The sequence below is a fragment of the Euprymna scolopes genome, chromosome 43, assembly GCF_053919585.1.
Source record: "Euprymna scolopes isolate OS-2025 chromosome 43, ASM5391958v1, whole genome shotgun sequence".
NCBI lineage: Eukaryota > Metazoa > Mollusca > Cephalopoda > Sepiida > Sepiolidae > Euprymna > Euprymna scolopes.
This window is the reverse complement of record NC_136524.1, coordinates 11,568,965-11,585,934: the sequence shown is the minus strand read 5'-3', so window position 1 is coordinate 11,585,934 and position 16,970 is coordinate 11,568,965. Positions and strand designations below refer to the sequence as shown.

Here is a 16,970-nt window from a genome sequence, read left to right as displayed (position 1 = left end):
GTAAATACTCCCTAAAGCATACTCCAATCTCTATCACTCAATCCTTAGTTACGCCCCTTTCTAACATATTTAAAGTACCATGATTATCTAAGAATGCCTAAAACAACTCTCTCCCCGACCATGATTATCTAAGAATCCCTTAAACAACTCTCTCCCTGACCATAATTATCTAAGAATCCCTTAAACAACTCTCTCCCCGACCATGATTATCTAAGAATCCCTTAAACAACTCTCTCCCCGACCATGATTATCTAAGAATCCCTTAAACAACTCTCTCCCCGGCCATAATTATCTAAGAATCCCTTAAACAACTCTCTCCCCAACCATGATTATCTAAGAATCCCTTAAACAACTCTCTCCCCGACCATAATTATCTAAGAATCCCTTAAACAACTCTCTCCCCGACCATAATTATCTAAGAAACAACTCTCTCCCCGACCTCTAATATTAGAGGTCCTATTCAACCTATACAAGATCCCCTAAGGTACCTATTGCTATCGCATCCTTATCTTGTTATCTATAAGTGCATCAAGCATACAAATCCAAAGGTGAAAGGTGAGTGATAATCATATAATGGAAACAGTTTTTACTGGTAAACCACTGATGATCTCTACAACAATATTAAAGCTATTCTCATTGATTGCAAGAGATAATTTGATTTACAAGCAAAGAAATTTTCCAATGAAGGATTTGGGATTAAAAGTTTTTCTTTTCATTTATTTATATAGTTTTAAAAGGTTGTTTCTTATTTTCAGATGTCTAATATTCAACCCAAAGGTGGCGAACATCCTTGTGGTAATGATATAGAACTGCCTTGGTCTACTTTACCTGCTGCAATCCATCCTCAAGAAGGTATGTACATTTTTTTTAATCTTCCAAAATAGATATAAAAGCAATTTTTCAAAACCTTAAAAGGAAAAAAATCTTTATTGCTATTCTCAGTGTAGCACAGCTTGATCATGTGTTATTCTCTTATCACTTGAGGATACGTCTTTTATCATGTCTGACAATCAGCCCGATGGCAACTTTGTTGCTATCAGGCTAAGGTGTGTTCTTGTTCAGTCCTAGGTGGCCCACCCTCCCAGGTGATATCTTTATTTTTTGAGAAGAGGTTAGTTTGTTGCTAGTTGCCTGAAATGCTGCATCTGGAGAATGTCAATGGGGATGCTGCATCATTTCTTGTAGATAGCACACTTGTCTAAGGGGGCTAATTTTTCAAAACTTTACCTGACCATGTGTCTAATTTCCAATCCTACCTATATTTTATATTATTATTATCTATATTTTGTTTTTCTTTTTACAGTAAAATAAATCAATCTATTACATATCTGTTATATTTACAGTAGTAATTTGGATAAAACTATGAACATTTTTTGATATAGGGAAAGCACAAAATAGTTAAGAAAGACTCTATCACCCTCTGTATGTTAAAAATGGTTTTCTTAATAATAACATTATTTAGAAACTCATTCTTAACACTGGGAGTATTCTTTGTTAAATATTCATTTCCCTACACTTTTTTATTTTGCATACAAATCGTTGAGTATTTTCAATTGTTTATGAAAAATTACAATAGTTTTTGTCAACTAGCGACAAATTAATGCAAATTGGCTTTGCTTTAAAAGAGAAATAAATCTTTAGTTATATATATTATTTTAATTGGAATTCATTATTGAGATGAGTTTTATTTATATTTATTTATTGCGGACTATTATTCTCCTCTTTATTAGTTGTTGTTTCATGACGTTTCAGCCAACTATTCCTCTGGCCTTCGTCAGGTGGCCGAAACGTCGTGAAACAACGACTAATAAAGATGAGAATAATAGTCCGCAATAAATAAATTAATATAAATCTTTAGTTGTCTCACTATTTTTAATTAATTACAAGGAAAATAAAGATCTACTCATGTAATATATGCCCACCCACCTCCACGTATATTTTTATATTGCAATAATATATCCAGACATTATACAACGTTAAAGTAATTTGAATATTAAAAAAAAACGACAAATATCTAATAAAATATTTTGAAATTGAAAAAGAATCAAAAGAATTTTTAATGGATTTAAAAATTATATTAGAATTAGGAAGCATTATAAATAATTATTTTATTTTTAATTATTTAGATATAATATAATTAATTATTATATTTTTATTAATCAAAATATATTATAGCTATAACTGATTATTTTATTTTGGATAATCAAGATATAATATAACTATAACTAATTATTTTATTTTTAATAATTAAGATATATTATAACTATAACTAATTATTATATTTTTAATAATCAAGATGTTATTTAACTATAGCTAATTATTATATTTTTAAGAATTAAGATATAATATAGCTATAACAAATTATTATATTTTTAATGATCAACATTTTTTAAATTTATTTTTAAATGTTTAGGTGGACTTCCAGCAAAACGTGCTGCAAAGAAATGCCAACAGCTGGAAAATATTGTTACGGCAGTAAAAAAGATTGTTACAAAGGGGCAAGTTATTGTTGACTTTTGCAGTGGAGGTGTAAGTTTTTTGCATTTAATTTCCTTGCTTTTTTTAACAATTTTAAAATTTGCCTTATGTTTTTTGTTAAGTAAAATGTTGCTGTGTATTTGATGGTTTTAACCATGTTTTTAATGATTTTTACATAAAAAGTTTCCTCTGTTGTTTCATTTACAAATATATTCATTCTATTGTTAGAGTTAGGATTATTATAATTTTCATTGTTGTAGAGCTGAAATTGTATTTTGTTCTGCTTTTGGTATTGAAATGCTTTTATTTCTCTAAAGCTTATTTTATTATAACAATCAAAAAGAAAATGTAGTGTCACTGGGGAAGGTTAGAGAGCAATTATCATCTCCCTTTATCCTATGACCGTTTCTTACTTATGGGTTGTCAGTATATCTTTCTAGCAAGTGATGTTAGTTTCGTTTAAATTACTGAAAATAAATAAAATTTATCTTGAGAAAGTACTATAAAGCTTATTTTGTATATACGAAAGAAATCTATGAATATAATAAACTATTTCAAATCAAATGTATCCAAATGTATTTTTCGACCAAAGCTTGTTTCATGTATTATTTGAAATAATAATGTTTATACAACATATTAGAATCATTGCTATCAATATTATTCAGATGCATCAATATAATAGGGTTTCTTATAGAAATAATTTGTACAAACATATTTAAGTAAAATAAAAAAAAAAACAATTTCAACAACCCATGAAAAAGGACAAATACCAATTAACTTTCATAAAAATGCTAATTATTTTGTTACTAAACAAAATTTGAAAAACTCTCTTCAAAAGAATGGCTCAAATAATATCCTTAGACCTAAACTTAAAGGAAACAAAAAAAGCAAAAATGACAAAAATCAAACAAAATCACACATTATAAAGAGACACATTTTGCACCCTAAAAACACCTTCGCAAAAAGAAACATTGTAAAAACTGTTTAATGGAGGGGGGGGGACCTTATAATGGTTAAAGGTCATTAAACAGATGCATCACTAGTATTTTCATTTTTTTCTTAATGTATAATTTTGTTGTACCAATTTCTCTAGACAGTCATTTGATGTAAATATGGAATTAGCTTTTGAATAAAGTCCAGAAATTGGCAAAAAGTTGGACGGTTTTGGATCCATTGGGCTGATCGCTTTTCATCTGCTGATGTTTTTTGCCAAAAAAAGTCTATGCTGACTGTCTTGCTGCGACAAAGACAGCAAAAGTTGCTTTGTCATCTTGTTGCATTTATAGGTAGGCCATCAAAGTCTCTGAAATGATCATGAATCTGCACAATGAAAGAAAATATGTAATAAAGAAATGTTCACACGTGCCATAATATGTCACACAGACCTAATTTACATCTTCATGGCCATTTTCTATCTCAATGAGGGGCTCCTCCCTAGTCCCCTCCTCTCGAGCTTAATACCAACAAAATGAGGAGAGAAAAAATCCTGCTCCAAAGAAGATATTTTTATATTGAAAGTCTTAGCATCTTTAAAAAAATGCCGGCAATAAATGATTTTATTCATTTTTAATTTTCATCATCGTTTTGTTTGAAAGCCTATTAGAAATATTCAAATAATATAATGTTTTGGAATTTGTTCTTATTTGAAATGTTTTTTTTGTTTTTGAAACAATAACTATATATATATATATATATATATATATATATATATATATATATATATATATACACACACACATTTGTTTTTATCAAGCTTTCAATATTATTTATTTTTGATTCAGGGTCATCTTGGAATTACTCTGGCTAGCCTTATTCCTTACTGCCAGGTAAATAGATAATTTTTTTTTTTTTTTTTAATAAATTTTCTCTTTTATCTAAATAAATTTTTAAAAAATCAATTATTAATAAATATTAAAATCTATAAAATAATATACTAAGGCATTTTCTGCTCATACATATGTTAGTACCTTTCACACTCTTTTAATAAGTTCATTCAATTGCTAAAGATGACATGCAACACAAAAGTATAATTGAAAATGTAATGGTATAACTTTTGACGTTAACAACTTTTAAAATGAATTGTTCCTAAATCGAATTCTATTTTTCAGTTTTAAATAAAAAAAAAACTTCTTATATCTTATTTTAATACACTTCTAAGTGTTACAATTTTTAATAAATACATACAGCATATAAAGCACATTGACACATCTGTTCTTATTAGATCATCAAAATTAAGCCATGTTGGGTCTGATCAATATCAGATGGATGACCAGTTGGGGAATACTGTGTAGAAGGACATCAATTCCTCCCTGCAAGAACTGCAGGAAGGGACATTTGTTTTATTTCAATTTTAACTGATAATTAGATTGTTATGTCGTGAATGTCGATACAAGCAAATAATACATCCGAAGTGGAATAATTAAGCAAACAATGAGGTTTATTGTACGAATAGTACAAAACATATAGTCTAAGGAAGGATATATATGCATAGGACAGTGGGTAAGAGGTTGGAAGTTTTGCTGACACGCACACGGAACTATTTTTAGTCAAACTAACTTCCTTTTTTAGTTTTCTTTCAGTCATTGTCTGTAACCATTTATTGCTAGAGTGGTTACAGGTTTTCCATTATAACAGACATATGTAATATTATTTATATATTATTAAATCTTAAATATACATATTTCAAATTAAAGCTAACATGAAATCATATGCAAGATAACTTTAGTGAAATGATAAACAGTGTAGATCGATAACTTGGGTGTGCGAAGTCCGAATTCAGTCAATTTCATAAAATTACATTCACTTATGGATGTTGGTAACCTTCATCGTCACTCCTGTAAGTACCTCATTTTAAAACAAAAAATTGGGGAGGAAACTAGTGCCAACAAGAAAATCAATGATGAAAACAATTGTAACATGCTGGTTCATACAAATTTAAACGAAGAAAATAACCATGGAATTTCTAGAGGGTCCTGATAGTTTATTATTACTAGTGGGGCCCATAGAAATTCCACGATTGTGAATGGGTATCTGTCTTCTTGATAAAACTCTCTGCTTTGATAAACTCCTAGGACTGACTTTTATTTCAGACTTGAAATGAAAAACTTACATCGAATCTGTTGTTAAGATTGCTGGAAAAATGGTTGGATCCTTCTATCACTCCAGAAGGTACTTCACTCCTGACGTAATCCTCTATCTGTATAAGAGTCAAATATGTCTTAAGTACTGTTGCCACATCTAAGGAGGCCACTGAGAGCACTCTTTCTTGACTAGACAGATTGCAGAATCAATTTTGAAATCTAGTGGGGTTGCTCTTTTCTCTTCTGTACAACCTGCATCTCATGGAAGAGATGTTGCAGGACTTTCTCTATCCTATATTTTCATAGTAGATGCTTGATTCAGTTTTAATCTTTGCCTCCTCACCCTGTAAAATATTCGCAAAAACTCATCCTCCTACAACCACTGTAATGAATTTTCTTTCCCCCTCTATGCACTTAAAAGTAAACGGAGCTTCAATGGGTGTCTTTCCCTCTGTGGAACAATACTGCATGGCTGCTTTCTGACCTACTATAACGTTTTTTTCCAAATGTTAATAAATTCCATAAATAATCAACTCCCACTGATTTCACCCATCATTTTCCAGTTCTCTAACAAATTCATTAACCTATTAACCCATTGAGTCTTATTAATTGATGACTCATTAGTATAAAAAAAAATTTAAAAACATCTCTGTTGTACAGATACTGCAGGAGTGTGTAAGCATCACTTACCTGTTTAAAAGACTAAGTTATTTTCCCTACATTTGTGTAAAACAAATTTGTATGTAAATGTTGTCTGATAATTCAGACTAGCATATTTGTTATCAAATTATTTTTATTATTATTTTTTATTTTATTTTTATTTTATTTTTTTTAAATACTCCAAAGAAACGAAATTTGGGAAATATTCATGAATTGATATGTAATACCCATTGTTAAAATTTCACAAAAATCAGAGTTATCTGAATTTGCATGAAAGGCTTCCACTCTCTTTTTATCACCTTTATATAAGACTAAATATAGCCCACATTTGAACCTCTTAAAATTAGCATCCATCTACCAAAATTCATAATGATCAATAATTAGATTGAGAGGGGTAAAATTAATTCCCTGAATAGAACACTTCGGTTACACATTTATGTCCCCTTAAGATTATTTATATAAAAGGATGTTTTTTAGTTTAGATATTTATGTTTTTATGGTTTTTTTTTTTTTTTTTTTTTGATTTACAGGTATATTTAATTGAAAACAAAGAGGAGTCATTATATCTTGCGAAAGCTAGAGTTGACAAATTAGGATTAAAAAATATCACTTTGTATCAGGTATGTATTATGCATGTATGCCTGCACTATAACTTCAAAAAGATTTGGAACAAGGTTTATCTAATGTTATAATCAACATTGTTTTATATACAAAGAACATTTGTTTTGTTATAAATTTGTTTCTTGAGAAACCAAAGACAAATTTTTGCATTATTTTTTTATGTAGAACTAGCTATCCCGACCTGGTGTAACCCAAGGGTATTTGTGCACATGAATTTCATTTTGCACTATCTTTCTTGGATGAACAAAGTACCAGGAAAAGAAAAATGTAGATATAAAAAAAGGTTTTGTATCCAGCAAAATCATTTTTCATGCCATTTGCAGTATCCATTTTTAACAAATTGAATGATTTTGTTGGATGTTGATTGCCCAATAAAAATAAACAATGAATCTTGTTAGTTGTATTCAGGAAATGGATAAGGTGTCATGATTTATCTAACCATGTTTGAAACGTTGTCTTCTGAGATACTCTATGATTTGTTGCTGGCATCTTCACCCTGGCAATGTATTAAAGGATTTATCTTGGTACTGCTGCTGTTAAGTGATCTGTCACGTTAAATCTTTCTTGAAATTCATATATTAGATCCATTGCTTTTTCTGCTTTTCATAAGGTCAGTTTTCTCTATCATTCTAAACATTTTCTCACACTTGAGATTATTCTCTATCTCTACAAATCTAATAGCAAACCATGTATGGAGTACTGTTGTTATTTTGGGGCTGGTGAATCTCTGCTCCATTTAAGACTTCCTGATAAAGTGCAGAAACGTTTCTGTTATTTGATTGACTCCACTCTTTCTTCTCCTCTGCAACCTCTTTCTCACAGATTTTGCTAGTCTCAATCTATTCTACAAATACTATTATAATATGCGTTCCTCAGAATTATCTGATCTATTCTGTTTCCTTTGTTTCAGCTCGTTTGACTCATTGGTCTAGTGGTCTTCATCAATTCATTCGCTGTTTTGATACTTTTTTTATTTCAGTAGCAGACTTGGAAATCTCTACTTACTGACCTACTTATAGTCTTGTTCTTTTCAAGACTAAGGTCAATAGGCATCTCCTGTCTTTACGATAATCACTTTCATTCTTGCTAGCCCTTTATATCAAGTGGCTTCATGCCTTGTCTGGAGCAATATCCATAATAAAATGTGAATCAGACTTCTGCACAGAGCCTATGATTATCTGGTCTGCCGAAGTTTTTCTCATCAGCCATAGCTATTTGTTATCTCTGCAAAGTATGTTTTATGAAGATACTCATAGCAGTTGGGTTTGGGTTAAACCCAGAATGATAGTTGCACATGGATTTACAATTCTATCTCTGACACAGCTGTGCTTGCTGTTGTGATGATAAGTGCAGATGGTTAGGACTAGATGAGGATGCAAGGAGACTGAAATGGAACATGTTTTATTTACAGAGTCTACAAATCGGAACTGCTTGACAGTGAGCTCCAACCGGAAGAAGGGATATGGAGTGGGAGGAGGCCTGGATAGGGCTGTAATTACTGATCTTACAACATCCCCCTCCTCTATTGAAGGAGAAGTACATTGGGCTGTAATGAGCTGGAAGCAGTTTGCGGGGAAGAGGAAGGGTGATAGATCTTCAGTTTGAAAACACATTTTAATAAAAAATTTCATGATACCAGGAAAAAATCGTTTGGAGTTTGAGTGTAAACTGTCTTGTAGTATTGTAGTATTAATAATAGCAGCAGCAGCGATAGCATGACTGTAAACAGAGTTTTTTTTGTTGATTTTTATTCAAGATCAAATTTGTTTTTAAACTGAAAATCTGATTAAAATTATGCAGAAGTAGAAGAATACTCGTCCCAGGGTAAGTAAAATTTATTCCTAAAACAGAACAGTTTTGTATCATTTTTATGTCCCATTAAAATCAAGATATAATGATACTAAACCTTATGTATAGAATCTTTATTCTAATTTTGACATGCTATTGATTCTAGAAAAATGTCTATTTAAGACTGAATAAGAAATTGAAATTCAGGAAATCTTTCATAATAATGATTATAGATCAAATTTAATGTAAATGCATTTTCAAATGGGGTGGGGGGTGGGGGTCCTCATATTCTGACCGCCTAAAACTCTTTAAAATATTCCAAAGAAACTGAAATTTGTGTGAATCTTTATAAATTTGTGTCTATTGTTAAGATTTCACAAAAAAACATAAATATGCAAATTTTCACAATAGGCTTCCACCATATTTGTATCCTCTTTGAATAAACCTAAGTATAGCTTAAATTTGGACTCTTTATACCTAGTAGCTGTGTTCCAAAATTCATAATGATTGATTAATTAGTTTACGAGTACATACAAACATAAGCATACCTAATTTATATATAAATATTTTATATAACAACTTTACAATTTTAATTATAACAATTTTAAAACAAATCAGAATCATATATAAAAGTTATCTTTCTTTGAATTTGCCTAAGTGTATTTTATTTTATTTTTCTTCAGTCTAACAAGCATTTTGCTACAATGAGGTTGGATAAAATCTTATATTTATAAATAATTTTTCTTTCCTTTTTTTTTTGTAGTGTAACCTTGGATATTTCCATGGCAAATTTGATCTTGGTACATGTCTGCATGCCTGCGGAGTAGCCACAGACATGGTATTACAGAAATGCATTAACAGTGATGCATCATTTGTTGTGTGTCCATGTTGCTATGGAGCGGTGCAAAACACGCATTTGATTACATATCCAAGAAGCAAACTTTTCCAAGATGCAAACATTTCAGATATGGTAAGATATTTTAATTTTTAAAACAACATTGCCATTTCTTTTAAGTAGTTGATTAGGTGCTTATTTAAAATTAAACTTATATTAAAAAATTGCAGAAAAATCTTTATCATGTACATAATCGTCATGGAATAAAGATGTCATATTCCAAAAAATCATGTAAATTGATCAAGTAGATTTTTGATATAGAAACTCGTTTTTTACAATTTTTAGTGATTTTAATAGGAATTTGTAGCGATTATAAGGCTGATTTTGATCTCAATAGTTCAAATTGAGTTGACACCCCCTTATTTATAAAACATGGTAGATCAAATCATAAAATTTGATTTTCTTTGTTAAAATAAAACTACTTGATCAGTTTATGTAAATTATGAAATATAACATCTTTATTCCATGCCGGTTACATACATGATAAACATTTTTCTGTAATTTATTTGTTTTTTTACATAGGTTTATTAAAGATTTTTACAGATTTTTCTGTGTTTTTGATTTGAAAATAGGTATAACTCTAAATAAGCACTTAATTATGTCTACATATTTCTAAATAAAAAATGTAAAAATTGAACAGGACAATAAAATTACAAATGAATAGCAACAAACATTATTTTATTAGAAACTGTGTAAAAAATTATTATGCAAATTATGAATATAAATAGCTGTGTTTGCACATTTGCTCTGTACTATATAAACAATATTTCAAAAGACTATGTTGTACTATTGATTTAAATAACAGTTACCAGCATTGATGGTAACATAGTTATGATAAATGTAAAAAAGCGTTTTTTTTTTCAAGTGTGTAAATACAAAGGGAAATAATTCATTCTAAATAAGTTGCATTTATTAATCTTGTTTCTTTTTTTCTTCTAAATAAGTTCTCGCACTAACACTAAAGTAAAAATGTTCCATTTCAAGTGAATTATTCAACTAATTAACGCACTATCTTTTTTATTTACTGCTTATGCATATGTGATATCGGTCTCAAAGTTAACTAATTTGCATATTGGTTTGAAAAAGGACATTTTATTAATTAGTTTATAATTTTTTTAATTCAATAATTTTTTTTTATTTTAATAACAAATAGTTATGTTTGCCATATTTTCTTATTTCCTGGACAAATATTTAACATTTATGTTTAAAAGTTCCTTTCTTTAAACACACCAACTTGATTTTCAACAAGTTGCTATCTATTTGTAAATTGCATCATTTGCAATTTGCAAATAGATCACAAATTGATATTTTTTTTCTTTTCCTTTCTTTAAGTTTAAGAGATAAAATACATCAAAATTAACAAAATGTTCATGAATTAACCAGAAAAATTTTGTTTTGTGTTTACAACAAAGTTATGAATGAAATGTTCATTATTTGAATATCTATTTATATGGGTTGGTGTGTAAATAATTAATTAATAATAAAAAAAAATTAAAAAAAGCAAAGAAATACAGTGTTAACTCCAATATTAAGTTTTGAGTTCACCACAGTGCTGTCAAGAAAATTTTGTTTGGCCAGTATATGGAAGTTATTCCATGTTAATGATTTGTCTATTATTGTTGAGTTGTTGGAACAGCAAACTGAAAATACGTATGCCAAGAGAAAAGTGATGCTAAATAAATAAGGAGGTATATAATTTGAGTAATTGCTGAAATTTTTATTAAAACTGAATAATTGTTTCATTATGATTTGAGTAAAAAAAGGGGGGGGGACACTGGTCGTTTACATCAATCTCTTAATAGATGAGTGTATAATCTATATAATGAAGTCAAGCTGATCTATTCCTTTGAATATGGCAAATTGGTATTTGATTCTGAGTAGCTCATTTTTCTTTTCTTTTTTTTATTCTAACTAATCAATTAGTTTATTTATTTTTCCTCTATGATGTTCTTTAAAATAAAAAAGTTATTTTGTTTCCATCTCTTAAAATATACTCATTATATTATTGGAAATTTGTATTTCTTTTAATTGCCAGGATCTTGTAACATTGGGCCATGCAGCTGATCAAACAGAATTAAAGATTGCTCTTGAGGAACAAGGTATTTGGTGATTTTTATTTAGTTTTCAATAATACTGTTAGTATACCTTTTTAAAATTTTGGTATGAAAAAGAGGAAGTAGGAGCTATAGAGTAGGATAAAAAGTAGAGAAAAGAGGTGGCATTTTACAAAAAAACGTTTTTAAAAAAGCATTAATTCTATTTTTTTAAACAAATACAATGGATATTTTTTTTAGTTTTTAACTATTAACAAAAGATTAAACTGACAGACTTGTTCCTGAAGAAACCAAAATGCATTCTGGTTGATTCAATTTTGTAGTCATTTTTTAATAGGATTTTTAAAAAGTTAGTATTTATGCTATTGAATTTTTGATTTTGATGAATAATCAAGTAAATGTTACTTTTGGCAACAAATTATTTTAAAGGAAATTAAGTTAAAAAAATTAATGAGAAAGAATTTATTTTGCTTTAATAATTATTTGTAACCTACATAACAAGAAATCTAGTTTAACACTCACAACTAATATTCGTGGTAATTTTTATATGCTTCTTATATTTTATGAAAGTTTTTTAATGCACGAGTATTATTTTAGAATTTGATGTAAAATGATTCCCCATTATGAGCCATTCCAATGTTTTAGGACAGTTAACCCATTTTTATTCTATGGGAGATAAATCCTGTGCATTTTTTTTAAAGGCAATTATGCATAGTTTTAAGAGGGTCTTTGTGCAATTATGAAAAGGTGGGAATGCTGACATTGGGTTAAAGGGCTAAGGGAAATTATGTGTGAACATCCTGGAGACTTGATAGAAACAAAACAAGAAAACAACAATTTTAGAATTTAGAGTGGGGGTTGGTTTCACGTAAATTTAATAGACAATAATTCACCATTTCAAGATTATTCTAGCGCTTTAGGACAGTTGATCAATTTATTTTTTATGGGAGGTAATCTTTAAGGAAAGATCTGTTTTTTGTTTTTTTTTACTCTTATATGGAGCTTGCCACACAGACTTAGCTAAAGAAGGTTTTAGAAGGCTTGCTGCTCATACCTAGAGTTAGAGGTAGGATTAAGGTAGTTTTTGTTGTTGTTGTTGTTGTTAAGTTTATTGTAGAACTTTACAAGAATTACGACAAACTGACAAAAATAAATGTTATTTAAAACAAGTGACATCATTCTAAAAGAAAATGTGAGGTTTGGAAAAGTATCAAGTTTTCGAGTATCATAATTTTGAATTGTTAGCTACCACAAGAGAAAATAACATACAATTATACTTTTAATGGATAATGATAGTAAAAAAAGATTGTTTTATTTAACAGTGGGTGTCCAAAGAAACTGTTTCAAAATTTTCAATACTCATCATGTTGAAGTTTTTTTTTACACAACAAAAACAAGTGGTCAAAAGTATTTCAGACATTGCAAACTATAAGTGACATCTCTTCTGATCAGTTTCCAACTTTTGTGACAAAATTCTTAATAAAAAAGCAGTATGAGCACTTACAAATTGTGTGTGTATGTGGGGTGGTCATTACAAAACCTTACTGAGCAGTGGCTTGGTTCCCACCAGTTTTGGCAAATAGAAAACAAGATCCTGAATAGAAGCGTGCGTTCTATCTCAACCATCATCGATAGACCTGAGGCTATCTTGTCAGCATCAAACAAGGCCAAACTATTTGCCAAGAACTTTGCAGCTAATTCTACCCTGTACAACGAAGGCCATCAACTCCCCGTATTTCCTCCTATAACAGACAACACGCTATGTAGCATACAAATATCTAGGGAGATTTAGTTTGAAAAAAGATTAAAGATTTTTTTTCTAAGCCGTGATCTTGGACATTACCTAAAAAGTATACAAACTTATTTTCTTTTGGAGGGGATGAGGCTTGTTTTAAAACTATGTCTATCTCAGTAGTTTCTTTAATTTTCTATTTTTCAGCGATTATCGATATTCATCTCATGTCAGATATTTTTTGTTCAAAAGAAACTCATTACTTGTTTTGTTTAACTAACTAAACTTTTTAAAGTAAATTGAACCTCTTAAAACTTACAAAGAAAACAGACACTAAGAAAAATCAATTTAATTTTTTTTAAACAATAAACAAGTAAAAATATTTTTCAAAAAACATTATGAATTGTGTATTCTCTTTTAAAAACAATATCGCCTTCAATAACGGTAATAAAATGTGTTTTCAATCGATATTTATTCAATAATGGATCAATTTTCCTACCTAGCAAAAAAAGATTAGTTTTCTGGAGACGAGTTTTCTTAAATTCATATATATATATATATATATATATATATATATATATATATATATATATATATATATATATATATGAATTTAGGATAACTGGTCCCCGGAAAACTCGACCCTGGAAAACTCGACCCCGGAAAACTCGACTCCTTTTGCTAGGTAGGAAAACTGGTCCCTTATTGAATAAATATCGATTGAAAACATTTTATGACTGTTCTTGAAGAAGATATTGTCTTTAAAAGAGAATACACATCCCATAATATTTTTTTAAAATATTTTTACTTTTTTACTGTTGTTTTAAAAAAATTAAATTAATTTTTTTAAGTTTTCGTTTTCTACCTAGCTTTGTAAGTTTTTGGTGTTAAACTTATTTTAAAGAGTTTATTTATATAAAAAGAAATAACAAGTAATGTCACACTTGACATTACTTAATAAATAATTTTTAACAAAAAAATGTCCAAAAATTAAAGAAAATACTGAGGTAGATATAGTTTTAAAACGAGCCTCCCTTACCTCCAAAAGAAAATAAATTTGTATATTTTTAAGTACTGCACAAGTACCCCCAAAATGACTTTTAAACGATACCCTCCTCTCCCCATGTTAAGAATGGCTTTCGAAATAATGTTATTATTCCAGCGCAGTACCAAAATTACATAAGACCGTGTTTTCTTCTTTGTTGTTTTGTAATAACACGATAATTATTTAAACTGAATTAATGAATTCAGGAAAACTCGTCCCCGGAAAACTTGTCTCCAGAAAACTCGATCCCGGAAAACTCGTCCCCTTTTGCTAGGTAGGAAAACTGGTCCCTTATTAAATAAATATCGATTGTAAACACATTTTATGACCATTCTTGAAGAAGATATTTTCTTTAAAAGAGAATATACATCCCATAATATTTTTTTTAATATTTTTACTTGTTTACTGTTGTTTTAAAAAAATTTAATTAATTTTTTTAAGTTTTAGTTTTCTACCTTTGAAAGTTTTTGGTCTTTCAGCTTATTTTAAAGAGTGTATTTAGTTAAAAAAAAAAAAAAGAACTAATGTCGCGTGTTCCTTATGAACAAAACATGTCCGACATAAGAGGATCACGTCTTAGGAGGATAATTGCTCAAAAATAGAATATTAAAGAAAATATTAAGGTAGATATAGTTTTAAAACGAGCTCCCCCCCCATCAAAAGAAAATAAATTTGTATATTTTTAGGTCATAATGCACATCCCATAATATTTTTAAAAATATTTTTACATATTTATTGTTTTAAAAAAATTAAATTGATTTTTCTAAATTTTCGTTTTCTACCTAGCTTTGTAAGTTTTTGGTGTTTAAACTTATTTTAAAGAGTTTATTTAATTAAAAAGAAATAACAGGTAATGTAGCACTCGACATTACTTAGTAAATAATTTTTAACAAAAAATGTCCGAAAATTAAAGAAAATACTGAGGTGATATAGTTTTAAAACGAGCCTCCCCTACCTCCAAAAGAAAATAAATTTGTATATTTTTAAGTACTGCACAAGTGCCCCCGAAATGACTTTTAAACGGTAAGCTCCCCTCCCCATGTTAATAATGGCTTTCGAAATTATTATTTCAGCGCGGTACCAAAATTACATAAGACCGTGTTTTCTTTTTGTTGTTTTGTAATAACACAAGAATTATTTAAACTGAATTAATTCTTCCAAATAAAATAATTGCTTTCTTTGATAATACTTGTTTTCTTTCTTTATTTTTGTTTCGTAATGACACAAAAAGTGTTAAAACTAGAGTATTTTTTAAAATAAATATTTGGTTTCGTTTTTCGTATCTTGACTCCATGATCAAGTTCATTTTTTTTAAGCAAGAGTTAAAAATAATTTTTTTAAATATTATGGGGTGCATTTCCTTCAAGAATGGTAATAAAATGTGTTTTCAATCGATATTTATTCAATAAGGGACCAGTTTTCCTACCTAGAAAAAATGGAGGATTTTTCCAGGTACGAGTTTTCCGAGGACCGGTTTTCCGGAGACGAGTTTTCCAGGCACCATATATATATATGGGAATTTAGGAAAACTCGTCCCGGGAAAACTCGTCTCCGGAAAACTCGTCTCCGGAAAACTCGTCTCCGGAAAACTCGTCTCCGGAAAACTCGTCCCCTTTCGCTAGGTAGGAAAACTGGTCCCGTATTGAATAAATATCGATTGAAAACACATTTTATGATCGTTCTTGAAGGAGATATTGCTTTTTAAAATAGACTATAGTCCCCCCCCATAATATTTTTAAAAAATATTTTTATTTGTTTAATGTTTTTTTTTGTTTTTTTTTTCTACCTAACTGGCTAAGTTCTTAGTGGTTTCACTTATTTTAAAGCGTTTATTATGTTCATACAAAGTTAATTAAAAAAATTTTTGGTTCTTATTTTAACGATGTTTTTTGGAGTCATAAAAACAATAATAAAAAAACAAAACAAAAAAATTAAAAACTGGGAGCGTTACTTTTTTGTTTTGGTTTTTTAATTATGATAGTTTTTTGTTGTTATGTTTTCGTTTTCTCTCATACCAAATGCAATGCACTCATGCGTTATTTAAAATTATAATTCTATCAATTATCAACATTTATTGTCGTCCTGTCAAATTTTGCAAAAATTAACTAATAAATCAAAAGCGAAATATTTTTTTGGCGCGAGTGATGCCATGTGCTAACAATCTCTCGTTAACTCATTTTTAATTTTTTTAATTTTTACTTCAAAATTCTAAAATCAATCATTCAGAGAAAAAGTAATCACTAAATAAATTTATTAATCAATTTTATTGAAAACTCCGCTATCGTTTATCAAGAATCTTTTTAATTTCATTTTTTGTTGGTTGTTTTTCCGAGGGAGATATAACCCCCCCCCCCACCTCTCTAAATTATATTTCAAAAAATATTAAAATTTTGGTTTGTATTACTGTACACATAGATTCGAAAAATAATAAACTAGACAAAATACTGTTAGAAATTCGCTCAATATATATTGCCGTGACATAGGTAGACATATATTCGGTGTTTTTTTTAATAGTATTTTGTCTAGTTTATTATTTATTACACCTATTCCCGAACTTACTGTGTTTAAGAGAGAGTCGGCCGCTATTTTGAATTGTCCAATACATCGGTAAACACTG

At 29.0% G+C, this 16,970-nt stretch overlaps 1 protein-coding gene across 1 annotated transcript in view; it reads left to right on the top strand.

Annotated features, from left to right (window-relative positions):
* Window positions 1-16,970, top strand: part of LOC145268185 (glutathione S-transferase C-terminal domain-containing protein-like) — a 67,205-nt gene that overhangs the window by 26,388 nt on the left and 23,847 nt on the right. Inside the window, exons 9-14 of the mRNA XM_080123416.1 lie at window positions 756-852; window positions 2,414-2,529; window positions 4,260-4,304; window positions 6,749-6,838; window positions 9,391-9,597; window positions 11,558-11,621. Coding sequence (XP_079979542.1) covers window positions 756-852; window positions 2,414-2,529; window positions 4,260-4,304; window positions 6,749-6,838; window positions 9,391-9,597; window positions 11,558-11,621 — 619 coding nt within the window. The remainder of the gene's footprint in view (window positions 1-755; window positions 853-2,413; window positions 2,530-4,259; window positions 4,305-6,748; window positions 6,839-9,390; window positions 9,598-11,557; window positions 11,622-16,970) is intronic.